This window comes from Staurois parvus, unplaced genomic scaffold (assembly GCF_062004578.1).
Source record: "Staurois parvus isolate SC_StPar_1 unplaced genomic scaffold, SC_StPar_1.0 ptg000154l, whole genome shotgun sequence".
NCBI lineage: Eukaryota > Metazoa > Chordata > Amphibia > Anura > Ranidae > Staurois > Staurois parvus.
The window spans coordinates 5,580,919-5,601,782 of record NW_028317950.1 but is presented as its reverse complement, the minus strand read 5'-3'; the positions used below and the strand labels follow the sequence as shown (position 1 = coordinate 5,601,782).

Genomic DNA, 20,864 nt, shown 5'->3' with positions numbered 1-20,864 from the left:
ATGTAATCATACCAGAGCCGCTTTTTGCATTATTGAGGGCCACGCAACATTGGTCAAAGAGAAAGAGGACCAGGCTATAAACATGTGTGAAAGCAAAGTATATTAAAAAATGTACAAGGAAGTGGAAAAGGAAAAGAAGGTGGTGGGGGGGGGGGGGGTAGGGATTTGGGGGCTGAGCCCAATTCTGGACTCTAAAGTGAATTTGTGCCAAGTGGCCATTTGCGAAAGAAAGGTAATGAGTCGAGTGCTCTCCATACCCAGATAGAAAGGTAAGTATATTGATGATCAAAACCGAATATAAATAAAATTTAGTGCAGTTTAAAATACATATATACATGTGCCCTGTTTGGGCCTTTTCAATAAAAGTGCAATGGTAAAAGAGCAGAACCTGGACCAACTAATCAGAATATATCTTCTACTACTGCAGCTTGTATAAAGAGAATTTTGATTGGTTGATGTTAGCTATTGCACTTTGTGTGTCGATTATGCTCATGATGGTCAATATCCCATTTCTGCTTCTTCCAATGGTTGGCCTGCGCTGTAGTCTGGATCTCTCACACACAGGAACAGCAGGAACAGCAGAACCAATTTTTACAGCATATCCTCCTGGGAAATTGTGGCTCGGAGACAGACTCTTGGCAGCTGCCCGTGGGCTGCCTGCTGATCGGAACGTTCTTTGCAAAAACTTTGAGTTCTGAATCTGCGTCCAAAGTCTTGCTAGCCGACCGTGGGCTATCCTTCTCAGACTTCACTGCTAAAAACGCAGTTAGGTCCAGGTCTAGCATGGCCACTCCACCACGAGGTGTTGGCGTGTTTTGGCGGCACTGAGGGCAGGGGATCCATCTTTGCTCGTTGGTCACGGAATCGAGGCGACGGATGCAGGCCTGGCAGAAGGTGTGACCGCAGTAAAGCCGCCTGGGAAGCCTGTTGGTGAGGTTGTAGTTGGAGAAACAGATGATGCAATCGATCTTATGACTACTGCATTTCACTTCGGCTTCGTATGGAAGGCTACTGGTGATGTTAAGCTCTGCCTTGCTGCCACATTCAGGGTTGTTGTTGCTGTGAAACATCATCAGTCTGAAAAGATACAACAGAGAAAGATTGTTTAATTTTATACACTAATCTCAAGTGATAACCAAATGAACCACAGATAGATAAAGTGGTTGTAAACCCGAGACATGAAATATGGACAAAGCATATCACTCTATAGTGTACACTTGTTTCAATTAAGAGCATTAAGGGTCATTTCTCTCTGCTGCTTCGTTCCTCTGATATCAGTATGAATCGCATCTGGCAAATTGTCCTGACACCAAGAGAAAAAAGGTGAAGGAGGGAGCCCCAGCACACAGCCTGTGATTGACACCCTCCGCTCTCTTCCTGTGTGCTGTGTAAAGGGGGTGGGGGTTGTCCCTTCCTTCCAATCAGCCCTCAGAACTTTACTCACTGAGCTCTGCAGTGTGTTATTTCAGCTCTCAGCTCCCTGTTTTCTGAAGGCTCAGACAAGCTTTTTAAATTCTGGACTTTCAATAGATGTAGAGGAGAGAAAAATGTAAAGTAATGAACTTGGGGGCTAAACATTTGAACACAAGTTACTCACTAGGGGGAGAACCTTTGAGGGAATCCAGGATGGAAAAAGATCTGGGGGTCCTAGTAGATGACAAACTCAGCAACGGCATGCAATGCCAAGCTGCCGCAAGTAACGCTAGCAGAATATTAGCATGCAATAAAAAAGGTATCTACTCAAAAGGCAAAACTATAATCCTACCACTCTAAAAAAAACTCTGGTTCGGCCACATCAGCAGTATGTTGTCCAGTTCTGGTCACCAGTCATCAGGAAGTGTCACGGTGTAAGGTCAGGTTCAGAGACCAGTTGCTATAGCAGTAAAAGGCTTACCTGGAACCAGCAGGATAGGTACACCAGCGGATCCCCCTGGGAATGACGCAGGCTCACCTGAGGTGCGGGGTCTAAGTATTAACTGGTATTCACCAGTGCTCCTAATGGTGGAGATGGATTGGGCTGCGTGTTAATACCAGGTCGCAGATCTCAGGATCACCCCACCAGGGAATGAGCAGACTGGGAACCAATAGCGGATCAACAGGTTAGGGATCAGACGAAAGCAGAGTCGGTCACAAGCCAAGGGTCAGTCACAAATGGTACCAGATCAATCGTGGTCAGGAACAAGCCAAAGGTCAGTAGCGGAGGTGTAGACAGCAGCAGGAACAGTAGCAGGATATTGGCTGGAAAGGCACAATAATCTGGCAAGGAGGAAGTCCAAGGACATGGCTTATATAGGAAGTTCATGGGAGGAGCAAGGAGTTCAAGGTTCAAGAGCAAACAAGGCACAAGGCAGGATTATCCAATAGATGAGGCAAAGTGTTGTCCAGCATCCCAGGTAGTTCAGTGAGTAGAGTTACTGCCTGACACAGTAGAAGTCCCAGGTTCAAGTCCAGGCCCTGACAGTACTCCCCTCCTCCCAGGACGTCCTCTGGACGTCTTAGGACTAGGCTTGCGTGGAAACCTCTGGTGGAATTCTCTTGTTAGTCTAGGAGCATGAACATTCTCCTCAGGCTCCCAAGAATTTTCTTCTGGTCCATATCCTTCCCATTGAACCAGATACTGTAACTTATTCCTAAAGATCCTGGAATCAAGGATTTTCTCCACCACAAATTCTTCTTCACCCTGTACCTCAACAGGTGGAGGAGGTGAAAAAATTCTTCCAGGGAAAGGATATTCCTGAAACGGTTTGAGTAGTGATATATGAAAAACAGGGTGAATCCTCATACTATCCGGAAGCTGTAAGCGAAAGGTGACTGGGTTGATTTGGGCAGAAATCTGAAAAGGACCCACAAACTTTTGACCCAACTTAGCAGATGGCACCTGGACCTTCAAATTCTTTGTTGATAACCAAACTTTTTCACCCACATGAAACGTAGGAAGTGTTCTCCGGTGTCTGTCTGCAGACTTTTTGTAATACTCCTGAGCTTCCCTCAAAGTCTCAATCAATTTCTCTTGAATCTCCTGCAATGTAGTTAGTCTATCGGTAACAGCAGGGATTGGAGTTGTGATAGGGAGATCAGGAATAAAAACTGGATGGTAACCGGCGTTTAAGTAAAAAGGACTTTGAGAGGTGGAACTATGTTTAGAATTGTTGTATGTAAACTCTGCAGTGGGAAGACAGTCCACCCAGTCATCCTGAAGATAAGTGACAAAGCATTGAAGATACTGTTCCATTGTTTGATTAGTTCTCTCAGTCTGACCATTAGACTGGGGATGAAAAGCAGAGGACAGATTAATTGTAACACCTAAGGCTGAGCAAAAACTTCTCCAGAATTTTGAAGTAAACTGCACACCTCTGTCAGACACCACATCATCAGGGATTCCATGCAGTTTAAAAATTTCTCGAACCATCAATTCAGCAGTCTGTTCAGCAGTGGGCACCCCCTTAACTGGAACAAAATGGGCCATTTTAGTGAGACGGTCAACCACTACCAAAATGGTGGTCATTCCTTTTGAGGGAGGTAAATCCACCACAAAATCCATAGAAATAGACCCCCATGGTCTTGATGGAACAGGGAGTGGCTGAAGCAACCCCAAAGGGGAGGCTCGGGGAATCTTATTGCGTGCACAGGTCAAGCATGAGGTCACATAGCGTTTGACATCTTTCTTGTACCCCGGTCACCAAAAGGAACGTGATAATAGTTCTTCGGTCTTAGCGACTCCAAAATGCCCAGCAAGTTTGGAATCATGAACCAACTTGAGAGCTTCCACCCGAACAGATTCAGGTACATAAAGATGATGTCCTTGAATCCAAAAGCCATTCTTATAAGTCAGGTTAATGTCCGTAGGTGGATGATTGTGAAGTGGGTCATTCTCATACCCCTCTTTAAGAAGATTCAAGAATGCCTTAGGACTTGTGGTCCCTAGAAAGTTCTTTTGAGGCAGGATTGTGCATTCAGAAGTGTTCTCCTGGAGAGGCCCAGACGACATTCGTGATAAGGCATCAGCCTTTCCGTTTCTTGACCCAGGTCGATATGAGATAATAAAATTGAACCTGGAAAAGAACAGTGACCAACGTGCTTGTCTAGAAGACAATCTCTTGGCAGAACGGATGAATTCTAGATTTTTATGATCCGTGAAGACAGTCACAGGATGCTTAGCCCCTTCCAACAGATGCCTCCATTCGGAAAAGGCTTCCCTAATTGCCAGCAACTCCTTATTCCCAATGTCATAATTCCTTTCAGCAGATGACATCAAACGAGAAAAATAAGCACAGGGATGAAGCTGCATTTTTTCTCCTCGTCACTGAGAAATGATAGCTCCCACGGCGGAGTCTGAGGCATCCACTTCCACAATAAAAGGTAGCTCAGGATCAGGATGTACCAATATTGGTGCAGATGTGAAGAGAGTCTTTAGCTTACTAAAAGCAGTTTGTGCCTCAGTTGACCATGCAAAGGGCACTCCTTTCTTTGTCAGCTGTGTAATTGGTGCTATTACCTTAGAGAAGTTTCTTATGAATTTCCTGTAAAAGTTTGCAAATCCAATAAATCGTTGTATTTCCTTAACGTTTCCAGGGGCAGTCCAATCCACCACTGCCTTGATCTTTTCAGGATCCATGCTCACTCCTTCTGAAGAAACGATATATCCCAAGAACTGGATCTGGGCTCGTTCAAACTCACACTTCTCCAGTTTGATGTAGAGTCGGTTCATCCTTAACCTTTTGAATACAGTGCAGACATGCTTGCGATGCTCCACCAGGTTGTCCGAAAAGATGAGGATATCGTCCAGATAAGCAATAACAAACTGGTCCAACAAATCTCGAAACACATCATTTATGAAGTGCTGAAAAGTCGCGGGAGCATTACATAGGCCAAAAGGCATAACTAGGGACTCAAAGGGGTTTATTTACTAAAGCTGGAGAGTCCAAAATCAGACTCCCTTCTGCATAGAAACCAATCAGCTTCTAACCTCAGCTTGTTCAATGAAGCTTTGGCAATGAAACCTGGAAGCTGATTGGTTTCTATGCAGAAGTGAGTCTGATTTTGGACTCTCCAGCTTTAGTAAATAAACCCCAAAGTGTCCATATCTGGTTCTAAAGGCAGTCTTCCATTCGTCGCCTTGACGCATGCGTACCAGGTTATATGCCCCCCGTAAGTCAAGTTTTGTGAAGACTTTGGCAGAGCGGAGTCTTTCCAACATCTCTGCGATTAAAGGGAGTGGGTAACGGTTTTTAACAGTGATTTTATTCAAGCCCCTAAAATCAATGCATGGACGCAAGGTGGAGTCCTTTTTCTCAACAAAGAACAGGGCTGCTCCTGCAGGAGATGTTGAGGGTCTGATAAAGCCCTTCTCCAAATTCTCATCAAGCCACTCCCTTAGCACCTTTAACTCAGGTTCTGATAAATTGAAAATGCGGCTGAATGGTATTTCTGCTCCTGGAAACAGTTCAATGGGACAATCATATGGACGATGAGGAGGTAGTTGATCCGCATTTTTCTTATCACAGACGTCTCGAAACTCATGGTATTGTGGAGGCAGATTGTCATATGACTGTGTAGTTACCATATCATCCTGTGATTTCCTGATTGGTAGACAACTTGTAGCACATGGTTTCCTACAATGTTCCTCACAATGGGGGGATGTAAAATTTATGGTCCGTGCTCCCCAGTTGACGAAGGGATTATGGGTAGTAAACCAAGGGATGCCCAGGATGACAGGAAATTTAGGTGATATAATCAGCTGAAAGCTGATGGTCTCAAAATGGTCAGCCTGAAATTGGAGTACTAGAGGAACTGTTTCATGAGTAACTGGTCCTGATGATAAAGGTGAACCATCAACTGTCTCCATATCAATAGGGGCAGATTTGTTTCTCCTGAGAATATTATTATTGTGGGCAAACCCTATGTCCATAAAGTTTCCCCCAGCCCCAGAGTCCAGCATAGCAGAACAAGGAATTTCATGGCCCTCAGTAAAAAGTTTGATAGGGACAACAAAATGAGACTGTTTAGGACCAACTTTATTTTCTTCATCAATCAATGGGGAGATAGACTGGGTAATTGAATTTATGCGTTCAGGCAGGATAACATCAGTCGCAGCAATTGTTCTTTTGGCTTTATTAGGACAATTGACTGCGTAATGCCCAGAGTCCCCACAGTATAAACATAAATTCTCCAAACGTCTTCTCTCCTTCTCTTGAGTAGAAATTGATCTTTTAACTTTTATCTACTTGCATAGGTTCAGGTGTGTTATAATCTGAAGAAATGTTTAAATCCTTCTGACTGAACTGATTAGCAGAAAAACGCATGCCACCATTACTTCCCAATCTCTCCTTTCTTCTTTCTGTCAGTCTTTGGTCAATCCGAATGCATAATTGGATGAACTCCTCAAGATCGTTAGGAGTCTCTACTCTGGCGAGCTCATCCTTCACCTGTTCAGAGAGCCCCTGCCGGAACTGACTCTTTTGCGCTGCTGGGTTCCAGGTGGTGTCTGAGATCCAGTGTCGAAATTCAGTTGTATACTCCGCAACAGGGCGTCTACCCTGCCTCAAACTATGCAGCTTTGCTTCAGCGGTAGCGCAGCGGTTGGGATCATCAAAGACCTGGTTCATTGCAGTCACAAAAGTCGCAAAACTGTTTAACATTGCATTGTTTTGCTCTATATAGGGAGAGGCCCAAGCTAGGGCTTCCTCAGTCAGGAGGTTTATAACAAACAATACCTTCTGCCTCTCAGTATTAAATGCAGCAGGTTGCATCTGGAAATAAATGCGGCATTGGTTAAGGAAACCCCTGTAGTGGCGGCGGTCTCCATTGAACTTGAGTGGCAGAGGCATGCGTGTATTAGCAACATCGCGGGAGCACATGTCCAGCAATCGTGTCTGCAGAGCATGGATCTCTTCCTGTTGCCCCTCTACTACACTTTGCAGTTCAGCAAATTTCTTTTGGTAGGTAACACCAAACTCTTGTAGCTCTGAAATTTGCTGCCTGACAGGAGCCATGGCATTTGCTATAGCGGCCTCCATGTGTGGGCCAGATTATTCTGTCACGGTGTAAGGTCAGGTTCAGAGACCAGTTGCTATAGCAGTAAAAGGCTTACCTGGAACCAGCAGGATAGGTACACCAGCGGATCCCCCTGGGAATGACGCAGGCTCACCTGAGGTGCGGGGTCTAAGTATTAACCGGTATTCACCAGAGCTCCTAATGGTGGAGATGGATTGGGCTGCGTGTTAATACCAGGTCGCAGATCTCAGGATCACCCCACCAGGGAATGAGCAGACTGGGAACCAATAGCGGATCAACAGGTTAGGGATCAGACGAAAGCAGAGTCGGTCACAAGCCAAGGGTCGGTCACAAATGGTAGCAGATCAATCGTGGTCAGGAACAAGCCAAAGGTCAGTAGCGGAGGTGTAGACAGCAGCAGGAACAGTAGCAGGATATTGGCTGGAAAGGCACAATAATCTGGCAAGGAGGAAGTCCAAGGACATGGCTTATATAGGAAGTTCATGGGAGGAGCAAGGAGTTCAAGGTTCAAGAGCAAACAAGGAACAAGGCAGGATTATCCAATACATGAGGCAAAGTGTTGTCCAGCATCCCAGGTAGCTCAGTGAGTAGAGTTACTGCCTGACACAGTAGAAGTCCCAGGTTCAAGTCCAGGCCCTGACAGGAAGGATGTGCTGGAGCTGGAGAGAGTCCAGAAAAGGGCAACAAAGTTAACAAGGGGAATGGAAGGCCTCAGTTACGAGGAAGGACTACAAACATACAAACATTAAACGTATTCTTCCTGGAGAAGAGACGCTTGAGAGGAGATATGATAGCGAAATACAGGTACCTCAGTGGTGATTCTAGCATAGGGAATAGACAATTCAGTCTCAGGGAGTATAAGAAGACACAGGGCCAATCAATGAAAGTGGAGGAGTAGCAGTTTAACCCTAAAGTGATTCTAAATTTTTTTATTTTTTAAATAACAAACATGTTTATACTTATCTGCCGTGTGTATTGGTTTGGCACAGAGCAGATGGGATCCTCCTCTTCTTGGGTCTCCCGCAGACTCTCCTGGCTCCTCCTCTCTGTCGGGTGACCCCACATCAAGCAGCTTGCTATGGGGGCACCCACTGCTCCGTGTATCCATTCACACATGGAGCCACGACAGCGCCCCACTCCCTCTCTCTTCCCATTGTCTCACTGGCTGTCTCAGCCAATAAGGAGAGGGAGTTCCTGGACAGCCAAGACTCCAGTGCACATTGCTAGATTGAGAGGGGGCTTAGGTGAGTATTAGAGGGGTCTGGGGAGGATGCTGCACAGAGAATGTTTTTTACCTTCATGCACAGAATGCATGAAGGTAAAAAACCTTGAGCCTTTACAACCACTTTAAACTACGTGGGGGGAGGGGGGTCACTATCAATGCAGTAATGATGTGGAACTCACTTCCACCATCAGTAGGGTCAATGGGAAGTATTGATAGTTTAAAAATTAAAAAAAAAACCTCTTAGATGGGCATCTTAGCGAGCACAATATACAAGGATATGGGATATGATTTTTAACATGAGCGCACACACGTACACGCATTGAACTAGGTGGACTGGTGTCTTTATTCATTTTTACAAACTACTGTATGTAACTATGTAAGAGAAGACTGCAGATAAACAAGTACAACTTATGTTGGTGGATATGTTTCATCTCTGTATCTTCTGAGGCCAGCCACTTCACTGGGTAAATGTAAGGGGGTTTACTGGTCTTGTGACCACATAGGAAGCTAAAAGAATGTACAGGAAAGTACAAATTTCTCCAAGTACTCCCAGCAGTTGAAATTATATTTGCTATGTAGAAGGGCCACACTTTAATAAGACGGTATTGCATGGAAAAGCTAGTCTGTGTTGTTGGTATTTATTTTCTGCTGCTGTCACATGTTTAATAGAAGTGTTACTTTGTGGGGGAAGGGCCTGAACATGGGGCCGGGAGGCTGTTGAGCACAGGAGCTCCTAACACCCGCCATGCAGATTAGACCTGTGCCAGACTCTCCTTGATGGTACCCCAGTGAGCTTACCTGCGCTGGACGGTGGCTCTGGTCAGGGGTCTGGGAAGAGCTGGCAGGACTGGCAAGGACCACGTGGCGACCGGCGGTGGTGTGAGCCCAGCGAGCAGGGCGGCGCTGCAGCAGTGTGGGGCTGAGATCCCGGCTCCTGGCAGGTATGGTGCTCGCCTACAGAGATGCTTCTGGGAGAGGACCCTGAAGAAAGGTAGAAGGCGGAGGTGCCTGAAGGACCCCGGGGGTGCCTGCACCCACGGGGCTGTGCCAGCTAGCGACTAGACGCTCCACCCGTCCAGAGATAGGCTGATAGTCTGGGAGCCCAAGAGACCCGAAGACATCCGAGGATGAGGCACTGCTAATAACAGCCCAGTCCCCACTCAGGATACGATTCGGGACAGGAGTCTCACAGCAGGACAGGAGAGGTACATAGAGGCAGAGGAAATCGGAACCTTGGAGGGTGAGGGTGAGTTGCCAAGGATGATGTAAACTTCTACTATCTTTGTTATTTGTATTTGTAAAGGTATATCTGAGACGTGGAGCTGGGTGGTCAGAAGACCAAGGAATGTGAGGAGCACAGAGGCCAAACATCGATGTAAAGAACATAAATATATTTAAAGTGTCCTAGGACTGTACAAGTTTCTTGAGAGGAGTGGAAAAGAGGGACTTTTTCTTTCTCCCTGTCTCAGATCTGACAATACTGTATTTTGAACTTTTGAGTTAAAATCTACGGTGAGTCAATATGAAGAACAGATCCGCTAAAGGGGGGTGAGTAAAACCCCTGCAACTCAATGCAAATACTAGTACAATAAAGAAATATATGCCATTGCAAGAAAAAAGCCAAGAGATAGAAGGCATGGAGAAACAACAGGAAGGAAGTAGGAAATATGAAGGTGAGCAGTCTAAATTATCAATTGGAGTAAGGGAGGGGAATGAGATCAACGAATCTATAATTGTCGAAAATGTAATCGATCAAAAAGTTTTGGAACAACAGAGAACAATATCACAAATTCCTACAAGAACAGAGATGACGGAAATGTTCGCAAAGTTAGGGTTTTCCATGAAAAATGAAATGGTGATATTTCACAAGGATCTGGGATTAATGTTAACAAGGGTAGAAGAAGTGGCGGAGAAAACAGAGATACAAGCCCAGCAGATCATTAATCTGTAGAAGTAGCAGAGGAGATGAGAAGGGAACAGAGGAAGTTCTCTTTTAAACTGGAGGATCAAGAGAACAGAGAGAGAAGAAATAATCTAAGGGTCCGAGGATTACCAGAAGATTTGCATGAGGAGGACATTAGGGAAAAAATAAGGAGAGTGTTTAACTCTAACTTAACTTTAATGGACAGGTCAGTCTTAGATCCTTTGAAAATTGAGAGAGAATTAACGGGCTAAGACGCCCGCCAGGATTAGCATCAGACATCCCTAGAGACATGATTGTCCATTTTCACCATTATGAGGATAGGGAGAGAATATGGAAAAAATTGTGGGAGAACCCTGAAATAAGATTCGGAGAATCGAACTTGCAGGTTTTTGTGGACATTGCATCCGCGACACTAGGGAAAAGAAGATTGCTGAAACCTTTATTGGATCAGATGCGGGAGAAAATAGTGTGACACAACTGGGGGTTCCTGGCATGTCTGATTGGATGGAAGGATGGGAAGTCGGCAAGGTTAAGATTTCCAGAAGAACTCAGTGACTTTTGTGAAAAACTGGAACTGAAGAATGTGGACGATGAGGGATGGTCAGAGGGGCTAAATAAAAGTGTAATGTTGAAAAAAGAGAAGTAGCAGCCAGTTTGTAAAAAGAAAGAATAGATGGAGTTTGGGATGGGGGGATGGGTGATGGAGAGATCTTAGGGTGAGTGGAGAGAAGGGGGGCAGTAAATTTTGTTCTGCCCCCCATCCACTATCCCCCTCTTTTTCTTTTTTTTTTCTTCCTCTCTCTGTCTCCCACCGCTCCTCCTCCCTTCTCCCTCTTTTAGTACTCTTAGTGAGTTGCTGAGGAAGTAGTAAAATAGAGAGAGCGGTGTGTCAGGATTCTAAATAGTCGAATAGGTTTCAAATTTATGTTGAGAACTGGGGGTAAGATCAAGTGCACATGTTCAGAGTTGTACCCCAGAAAAGGAATCATTAATGGGGGAATCTCACGCCAGATTCGAGAGCAATGTGCAGGCCAGGGGTTTTTTAGTAGTAGGTTAGGGAGGGGAGGGGGAGGGAGGAGTAGTGGAGGGAAGAGGGGGCAGGATAGATGGGGTAGAGGGAAGGTCCATGATTTGAGCTATACATATCTCTCTTCCTTTGAATAGAAACATAGAACGATAAAAGAAACATCAAATGGCTATTAGTAGGATTAATCTCATGACCTATAATGTAAAAGGTTTAAATTCTCCCACTAAAAGGCATAAGATACCGGTACTTAGAGAAATCCAACAACATTCTATAAAGGTAGTGTTCTTACAAGAGACACATTTAACATACAAATCTAATGTTAAGTTATACTCTAGGCATTACCCAACCAGGTACTATGCAGACTCACCAATAAGGAGGGCTAAGGGAGTAGCGATTGGGTTTTCAAGGAGGGTAGGCTTTGATGTGGAGAGGGAATTGGTAGACCCAGATGGCTGTTTTTTGTGTGTAAGAGGGTAATTGCAGGGGCAAGGTTATGCATTGGTCAACATCTATTGTCGGAATCAAAATTCAGAGGTGTTTTTGCAGGGAGTGCTGGGAAAAAGTATGAACTTTAAAAAGGGTAGTCTTATTCTGGCAAGAGATTTTAATTTATGTTTGGATCCATATATGGATCCACATATATGGTGGGATTGTCCCAAAATACAGATGTTTTGGCAAAATATAATACAAGTCATACAAGAGATACTGGGGATCACTATGCAGAAAGAACCATGGGGATGTTTATTTTATAGGTCAGAAATACCAGTGAAACAATACAATAGTAGTATCTTTTAATTAGTGTGGCCAAGGGACTTATTCCCAAATTTTGGCAGGTGCAGGAACCCCCAACATTGAGGGACTGGACTGACAGAGTTGTATAAATCAGATGGAAGAGCTATGCCATATAGATGAAGATAAAATAGAAAAGTTTAGAAAGGAATGGAGTAGCTGGCATGATTTTAAGACATCTAAAAAATATCTGGAAGTAGTGGGAACCCCAGACATACAGATGTAATAGGAGAATTGAACTGAGTGACTAAGAAATGAATAGGAGGAGAGGAGTAAAGAAAAGAGATATAGATATAGATATGGATAGGAATTGATGGAAAGAGTTGGATAGAATCATATGGACTGGGGAAAAGTGGTGGGGAGGGGGAAGGAAGTGGGTGGGTGGGTTGGATGAGGAAATATAGGGGAATGGTTTGTATTTCTCATTTGATAACTATGAATGTATGTTGTTTAAGCTTTGGGGAAAAAAAGGAAAAAAAAAGATATAATAAAAAAATAAAATAAGTGTTAATTTGTCTTCTGATAGGGAAACTGTATATTTAATATTCCTTGTTAATGTTAGCCTCACAAATATCTAAGAAAGCCTCTAATATCCTGGTTATTCTGGTTACCTTAGCTGACTATAGGAATTTCATTGTAAGCTAACTATACAGACAAGCCAGCCCACTAATCTCCTTTCAGGAACATGTGATTGCAAACTGACCAAGTCCTTTAGGTTAGGTTCACACCTATGCAGGGGTTGGGTTTGAACCGTTTCTGCATTGCGTTTTGCATTTTTGCACTTGCGTTTTTGATGCGTTTTTGCTTTTTTTTTTTTTTACAATTTTTCTTTTTGCTAGGCAGATTTAAGACGCAAAATGCATCAAAAGTGCTGCAAAAACGCAATACATGCTTTTCTGCTCTGTTTCCATTGAAGTCTGTAGATCCCAAAACGCAACTTTTTGCATTCAAAAAAGTCCCTGACCCTTTCTAAAAAACACGCCGGGTCAAAACACACAGGTGTGAACTTGTCCCATAGGAAATCATGTTAAATGGACTGTACTGTGTTTCTGCAAAATGCTGCTAGGTGTGAACCTAGGGTAAAAGGTCAAATTGCTTGCAAGGATAGTTGACCATTTTCTTACATTCAAGTCCTATATTGCCACAGCCATATTTTTGAAGTCTCGAACTCGTCTTCAGAGCTTGCAATCATGCATGCGTTTATGATCACCTGTGTGCCACGCTGCGTAAGCAGATGGGACTCCATGGTGGAAACAGCATCTTTCGTTAAGTATTCTTATTTATCTGTCAATACTTTTATTAAATGTTACACTTCTAAGTATTTGTGTGATCTCTCTTTGCACATGCCGCTACAACCCCAAAACCGTGACGGAACATCTTCCAAAACAAACCAAGCTCTTATGCACACAGTTGCTGCAAAATTTTGTGCTTTGCCTGGATAGTAAAAAAAAAAGACATCCAGTTTAAATTAGCAAAATACATTCCGATTGCTTGAAAACAAAAGACATGGAAAGTCTTAGGTTTTAGAGTTTGTTTTTATAAAGATCTGCCACAGGTTCAACAGAAAAACATGTCTCCTGCCAGCAGATGAAGAGTTGGAACCTTCTCTGTGGGGAAGCAGTGATCTCTCTGCAGAGGTCTGAACCACCCCTGCAAATTCAGAGTAAGAGCTTTGCAATCTGCAGGTACCTTTGCTGATTGCAGATGGGCATGTTGGGCATTTGCATTGAGACCACTGCTTTCACACTCTGCAGCTACTGGCAGGAGACTTTGCACACCATTTGTTTTGATGCACTTAGAATGTATTTAGTACATTTTATACCAAGGATTTGATTGGTCTTTAAGTCATATAAGACTCACTTATGGGGTGAGGCCAATACACCCTAAACTGTAGGACCCCGGAGATAGATAATCGTGTCCTCTTCCCTCCAGGGAAATTGTCACACATTGTCTACCTATGAAAGATTAATGTTCTCTATTAATTATACAAGGTAAGGTATACCCTCTGCAGCACAGAAGGTAGGATACTCAAGGGATGTTCGAGGAGATTCCAGCTTCAAAACTGAGACCTCTTCTATGAGGGGCTGAGCACACCCTGTGCCATTGGACACCCCATCCAGAACTTCAATCTGGGACAGAACGTAAATGGAAAACTTTGAATGTCTTGGCTTTTGGTATTCTTTATGCTGAAAATGCTGATAAGCATATCTTAAAAATATAATATATACATGACTATATAGTTCCTTTAAGGAGAAACAACCTAACTCCCAATTCTTGATTTTTTCATTCTGATCACTATGATGAAAATGTAGAGTGTGTGACACGTTTAATCTGAGTTTCCCTTTCTTTGCACAATATCCCTCCTCTCTATATTCATTGGAATTCTAGTTGGCTCATTAAATGTTCACACCGATTTTCTTACGTCTCTTACTGCTCACACCCACATCAGGGTACTGGGTTGCGTTAATGTTGTGATGCCTTCAACAGCACAATCCAAGATTCCACAATGTTGCAGACTACAAGACTGATACTTGACTTTTCTGTGCAAAACTGAAGACAGGTGCTTAGTCTAAATCAGGGGTCTCCAAACCTTCTAAATATAGGGCCAGTTTACTGTTCATCAGACTTTCGGGGGCTGGACTGTGGCCATTGGAAGTAGAAATTGTTCCATTATCAGTGGGAGTAAACAACATATCTTTGGGGTTAGGATGAGGAATAGCGCCCCTTCATTGGTGTAAGTGGGAGGAATAGTGCCCAATTGTTGGTGTCAGCGGGAGGAATAGTGCCCAGTTGTGTCAGTGGGAGGAATAGTACCCCATCATTGGTGTCAGTTTGAGGAATATTATCCTGTTGTTGGTGTCATTGAGGGGAAATAGTGCCCCATCGTTGGTGTCAGTGGCAGGAATAGTGCCCCATCATTGGGGTCAGTGGGAGGAATAGTGTCCTATTGTTGGTGTTAGTGGGGTGAATTAGTGCTCCATCAATGGTGTCATTGGGAGGAATAGTGCCCCATTATTGGTATCAGTGGGAGGAATAGTGCCCCATTGTTGGTGTCAGTGGGAGGAATAGTGCCCAATTGTTAGTGTCAGTGGAAGGAATAGTCCACAGTTGTGTCAGTGGGAGGAATAGTAACCCATCATTGGTGTCAGTTTGAGGAATATTGTCCTGTTGGTGTCATTGAGTGGAAATAGTGCCCCATCACTGGTGTCGGTGGCATGAATAGTCTCCCATCATTGGTGTCAGTGGGAGGAATAGTGTCCTGTTGTTGGTTTCAGTGGGGGAATTAGTGCCCCATCAATGGTGTCAGGGGGAGGAATAGTGCCCCATCCTTGGTATCAGTGGAAGGAATAGTGCCCCATCGTTGGTGTCAGTGGGAGGAATAGTGTCCTTATTGTTGGTGTCAGTGGGGGGAATTAGTGCCCCATCGTTGGTGTCAGGGGGAGGAATAGTACCCCATCATTGGTATCAGTGGGAGGAATAGTGCCCCATAGTTGGTGTCAATGGGAGAGATAGTGCCTCATTGTTGATGTCAGTAGCAGTAATTATGCCCCATTGTTGGTGGGAGGAAAGGAATATTGTCTTGTATCAGTGGGAGGAAAAGAAGAGGGCCAGATAAAGGCAAGCAAAGGGCCAGATCCGGCCCTCAAGCCGCAGTTTGCAGACCACTGGTCTAAACCCAGTCCAGAGGATAAATATATCTGTATTGCCAAATCATTTTCCATTTTTTGAGAAAACGGTACATCTTTCTTTCTGCTAATAAAACTTACTCCTCTGAGTACTGGCCAGGGATAGATCACATGGGTGCACTGTGGGTACTTAATTTCATTAGAGATTGCAGAGAATTTATTGATTTCAGACAGATCTTAGCAGGGAGATAGGTGGATAAACAGAACAATAGCCAGGCTTATGACAAACAATACAAACTGATTATGTAGATTAGGAGACACAGAACAATGCAAGTGATATAGTAGGGACAATATTTTCCAGGTCACTCCTCACTTCCTGCCCAGTAATCCCATGCTGGCAAAAGTGCCAAGTGTCAATTAGTTGCTTTCTTTTGATATAACAGGCCTATTAGGGCTCGTTCACACCTGCGGGCAAAAGAGCAAGCAGTAAAACAAGGTGTTTGAGCCACAGTTTTACTGCCTTAGGACTGCCAGTGTGAAAGGTAACACATGCAGTACACATGCTGTGACCATGAATGCTGTGCTTCCTGACCACAGCAAGAATTAAACAGCATGTGGTTTCCAGTAGGTGCTGCTACCACTGATTGTGATTAATGCAGGACTATGGGGCCACCTTGAAAACGTTCTGCAATTGTATCCAATACACACAATTGTGGCACTATAGTGCTGCATAAAGGGTTAAATCAGGCAGCGAGGAGGCAACATATCTCCTCCTCACCACTGAAAAGTGATCCGAGAAGTGGCAGCCCTTGCTGCATGTCTGAACGATCCCTTTTTCTGAACATTTAGCCTGCTTTCACACTACTGCAGTGCATTTTTACTGAACTTTGGGTGCAGTGCAGCTTACCTGTATGATTGGAGCAAGTTATCTGTTCTTTCCCATGGAGTTATATTGTGTCCAGGGGCGGACTGACAACTCATGGGGCCCCCGGGCAATAGGGGATCATGGGGCCCATGTGTCCTTGCCCAAACTCAAAAAAGCCTATGAAAAAGGTACCAGAGGCATCTCATGGGGCCCCCTACTGACCCCAGGCCCTTGGGCAGTGCCCGAGTTTCCAAATGGTCAGTCAGCCCCTGATTGTGCCCTGCATGTTTGGTGCACTTTCTGAAAACGCATTAAAATACCTGCATGCTACGTCTTTGGTGCGCTTTTAGAAACAAAATCTAACCCCCAAACAGGCAGGTAAGCTGGGCTGCACCCGTGGTGTGGGAAAAATGCACCATGGCAGTGTGAAAGCAGGCTAATGTGTCCATGTATCAATGCTTTGACACAAGTTTACCCAGTATTCACACATTTTTCTAAATGATTCAACCAGAAAAATGGATGGAAGTTGTGTGAATCTCGGGTGAAAACACTGATAAACATACCTCTCTGTTTACATTAATGTTGGATATCTCAGCTTATATGCAGTTTTTATAAGGACAGTCAGAGTAATGACATAGGAGGTGGATTGAAACTAATCAACTTTGATTTGATTGCAGAAATAGAAGCTTGTAGGCTTTAATAATAATAACAAGGTAATAATTAATGTGTCCATTAATGAGCTTTCTCCTGGGATGTAGACAATCACCCATAGTGGTACTGCTGCTGATTATCCAAGAGGTCCTCAGATATGTCACCCATTTTAGGGTGTGGTGACCATTTCATGGACCTTATGATTTTCAGGTACTACGATCTCCATGTGTAGATCAGGGCTCTCCAAACCTTTCAAACAAAGGGAAAGTTTACTGTCCATCAGAATTTAGGGGGCTCGGATTATGGCCAGTAGGGGTAGAAAATGTCCCAGACCCAGCATCTGTGAGAATAAACATGACCTCAGGGTTGGTGTTCAGTAGGAGAAGGAGTAGTGCCCCATCATTGGTATTGTTGAGAGGAATAGTTCTCACCATTGGTATCAGTGGAAGAATAGTGTTTCTTTGTTGGTGTCAGTAGGAGGAATAGTGCCCCATCATAGATACTAGTGGGAGGAATAGTGCCCCATAACTAGTGTCAGTGGCAAAAATTATGCCCCACTGTTGGTGTCAGTGGGAGTAAGTGTCCCATCACTGGTATCAGTGGAAGAATAGTGCCCCATCATTAATACTAATGGGAGGAAAAGTGCCCCATAATTAGTATCAGTGGAAGGAATTATGCCCCACTGTTGGTAACAGTGGGAGGAATAGTGCCCCATCATTAATATCAGGGGAAGAATAGTGCCCCATTGTTGGTGTCAGTGGGAGGAATAGTTCCCCATCAATGATTCTACTCAGAGGAATAGTGCCCCATCATTAGTGTCAGTGGCAGGAATTATTCCACACTGTTGGTGTCAGTGGTAGGAATAGTACCCCATCGTTGATCCTAGTGGGAGGAATAGTGCCTCATATCATTGGAAGGAAAAGTGCCCCAAGGGCCAGATAAAGGCTAGCAAAGGGCCACATCCGGCCCCGGGCCACAGTTTGGAGACCACTGCAGTAGATGTTCACTAGGAGGCTCAGTGCATTCCCCCATTGCATACTATCACCACTGTTGTCCAGCTACCTGCCTATCCGTGGAATGTGTTACCTACAGAGAAGGTAAGTACATGTGACAAGGAATTTGTGATTTCATAAATTTAAAGTTGACCTTTCAGTCTGTATGAATAACTCCTGTCATATGACAATGTACAGTGTAATTTTTCAAAAAGCTCTACCTTCTATCAATGAAAAGCAGTCCTTTAACTTTAGCCAAGTGACTTTGCCAAGGCTGAAATGATATCATTAATCTGCTGCAGACAGGAGGAAGCATATCATCAATCTCCTTTTCCCTAGCAAAAACTCAGGCTGTACATGTAGCAAGTCACAAGGTGAAAGGCTGCAGAAGGGGCTGATCTGTGTCAGCCTCTAACATCAGACCATGGCTGATGATAATTATACTATGCAAGGGCTATGAAGATAACTAATTCCACTCACCTATTAATGCAGCATGGTCTACAGCTGACCGACTCCGAGGTAACTGAGGTCTTCGGGTATCATAAAGAGACATTTGAGAAGATGATGTCATAATTCTGCCCTGTTTCTCAAATAACTTTGAAAAATGTAATGATATCCTGAAATGGTTGGAAAAAAGGACTTGTTGCCATCACAGAACCATCAAGTGTAGTAAGCCATCAACTGTCTCTCAAAGAGAAAAGAAATGCACAGCAAGAGGAGCAAAGAGGCCACAAGGCCTTCTTCTGCCAAGATAGAGGATACATCAGTTTTCGCAATTTCTTCTTTTGAATAGTTGAATGCTTGAATTGTTGTGTTTCCTGTACTGTACTGTCCTTCGTATACTAGAGGCAAGGCTCTGTGTTCCAAGTTTCCAGAAGCTTATCACTCCCATAATTATGTCAGTCTCATGTTACTGGCCCCAGCTAGAGTATCACATGGAAACACGGCCTTGTAGAAGACTCAGCCTGACAAAAGCTCAAGAAACTCAATATATTCCTTTGCTCTTTTCCCTCTCTTACAGCAGATGTGCAAAACCTGTTCTTCTGAGAACAAGAATTATTTTAGAATATGAGAAAAGTGGTCCGTCTATCCAAGACTGATATTTCATTGGTTAATATTTGGTGCACATTTCTCTGCAGATCTCTTTCAGGTCTCTCAGTGTATTGGTGAGATCTATTTGTTGAGTTCCCAGTTCTGCACATCTACTGTTCCCATTATGTGTGGTTCCCACAGGGTTGCCACCTCATCAATCTAAAACCAAACACATATTAATTAGGTTCTGAGCCTAAATGAATAAGGCAGATAAGGCACTCAGTGAGTGTCATGTTTCATATGCCTTTAAATGTTTTCTATATTTTGTCTCTGCTCCTCCCTTTCCTTTGGTTTAGTTAATGTTCTATAGATAGACCTCCCCCTTTCCCAGAGATGCATTGCAGCAAGCCTCATGGCATGGAGCAAGAAACAGTATGATCTTTTGACCTATGGAATTTCATTGTTGTAATATTCTCTCAGATTATGGAATAAACTTCACAAGATCTACAAAATGTCATTCTCATTGAGTCACTGACTGTGGTATCCAACTGAGGTTGAAGTTATCGCTATCTCATCACAACTGTAAGTTACAGAGATCACGCTATTATAATTATTATTATACAGGATTTATATAGCGCCAACAGTTTGCTCAGTGCTTTACAATATAACGGGAGACAATACAACAATACAGTTCAATACAAGAGGGATAGGAGGGCCCTGCTCCTTGGAGCTTACAATCTAGGAGATGCATAGATTGGAAAACAGTGAGTTTAATTACCACGTTATTCATCCAAAGAACCTGTGTAAATAATATGTGTTCGATTTTAAAGGGATGAGGTGGCAACCCTAGGTTCCCACCATGCCAGCTGGATTTTTATTGTGTATTATGAAGAATATAACAGGAGCACAAACTTGCGATCTCGATCCAGAGGTATGTCGTCTTTTGTATAAGCTGGAGGTAGATCTAATATGCAGTTTGAGTGGAGTCCTCTAACTCTCAGTCCTTTGACTCTTTGGCTGTTCACCAATGTGTCTCTTCCTGTCATTGTGGTGAGTTTGAGTTTCACTGGTTCTGTGGCCACTTGTAATTTCTTGCAGATTTTTTGATCAATGAAGGTGACGTCACTCTGGGCATCCAGTAGCGCATAGGCGTATACCTTCTTGTTCTTCCTTTTAGGCTTTTGAAATACACACTGGTACAACCATTGACGTGCCATTGATTTCTCTTTCTCTCACTCTGCAAGAGAATACTGTTGCTTTGTTTTCTTCCTCAGTGTCCTTGGGCATTAAGGATTTCTCTTTCTTTGGATGTTCTTCATGTAGTGGGGTAGGATGACATCCTTTACAAACGCTGCAAGTGGCCTTTTTCTTGCATTCTTTAGTAATATGGCCTTTTCTTAAACATCCAAAACACAGCTGATTATCAAACACAAACTTCTTTTCGTCTGGAGACCTTTCCTTCAATCGTTGGCACTTATGTATGGAGTGATTCTCTTCACAGAACATACACTTGAAGGTAGTCTGAAGACTTGTCGGTTCTGACTCTTTACTGATCCCAGTAGTGATGTTGAACTTGCTCTCATGGGCATCTGGACCTTTAGTAGCTGTGTTGGTTGCAAAGCTAGTTGCTCTTGAGCGTCTTATCTCTCTTGTAGGCCTTTCTTCTAAGGGTTTTAAGACATGAGATGCTGTTACTGGATTACACGCTATTCGTGCTTC

The 20,864-nt window shown here is 43.7% G+C and overlaps 1 protein-coding gene across 2 annotated transcripts; it reads right to left on the bottom strand.

The window, feature by feature from the left end:
• Window positions 1-248: 248 nt before the first annotated feature.
• Window positions 249-18,941, bottom strand: RNF224 (ring finger protein 224). Of its 2 annotated transcripts, none has more exons than XM_089675341.1 (2): window positions 18,594-18,941; window positions 249-1,077 (listed from the first exon to the last, which is right to left on the bottom strand). In XM_089675341.1, exon 2 carries the CDS (start codon window positions 1,071-1,073, stop codon window positions 555-557), a length of 519 nt encoding a protein of 172 aa, XP_089531467.1. In that variant the 5' UTR covers window positions 1,074-1,077; window positions 18,594-18,941; the 3' UTR covers window positions 249-554. The 2 variants fall into 2 exon arrangements, with proteins under 2 accessions (XP_089531467.1, XP_089531468.1); XM_089675342.1 differs by lacking the exon at window positions 18,594-18,941 and adding an exon at window positions 1,895-2,115.
• Window positions 18,942-20,864: the final 1,923 nt, after the last annotated feature.

What these genes read in the sequence shown, in the direction of transcription:
- RNF224 (XM_089675341.1), bottom strand. Translation starts at nt 1,073, where the DNA reads ATGATGTTTCACAGCAACAACAACCCTGAATGTGGCAGCAAGGCAGAG.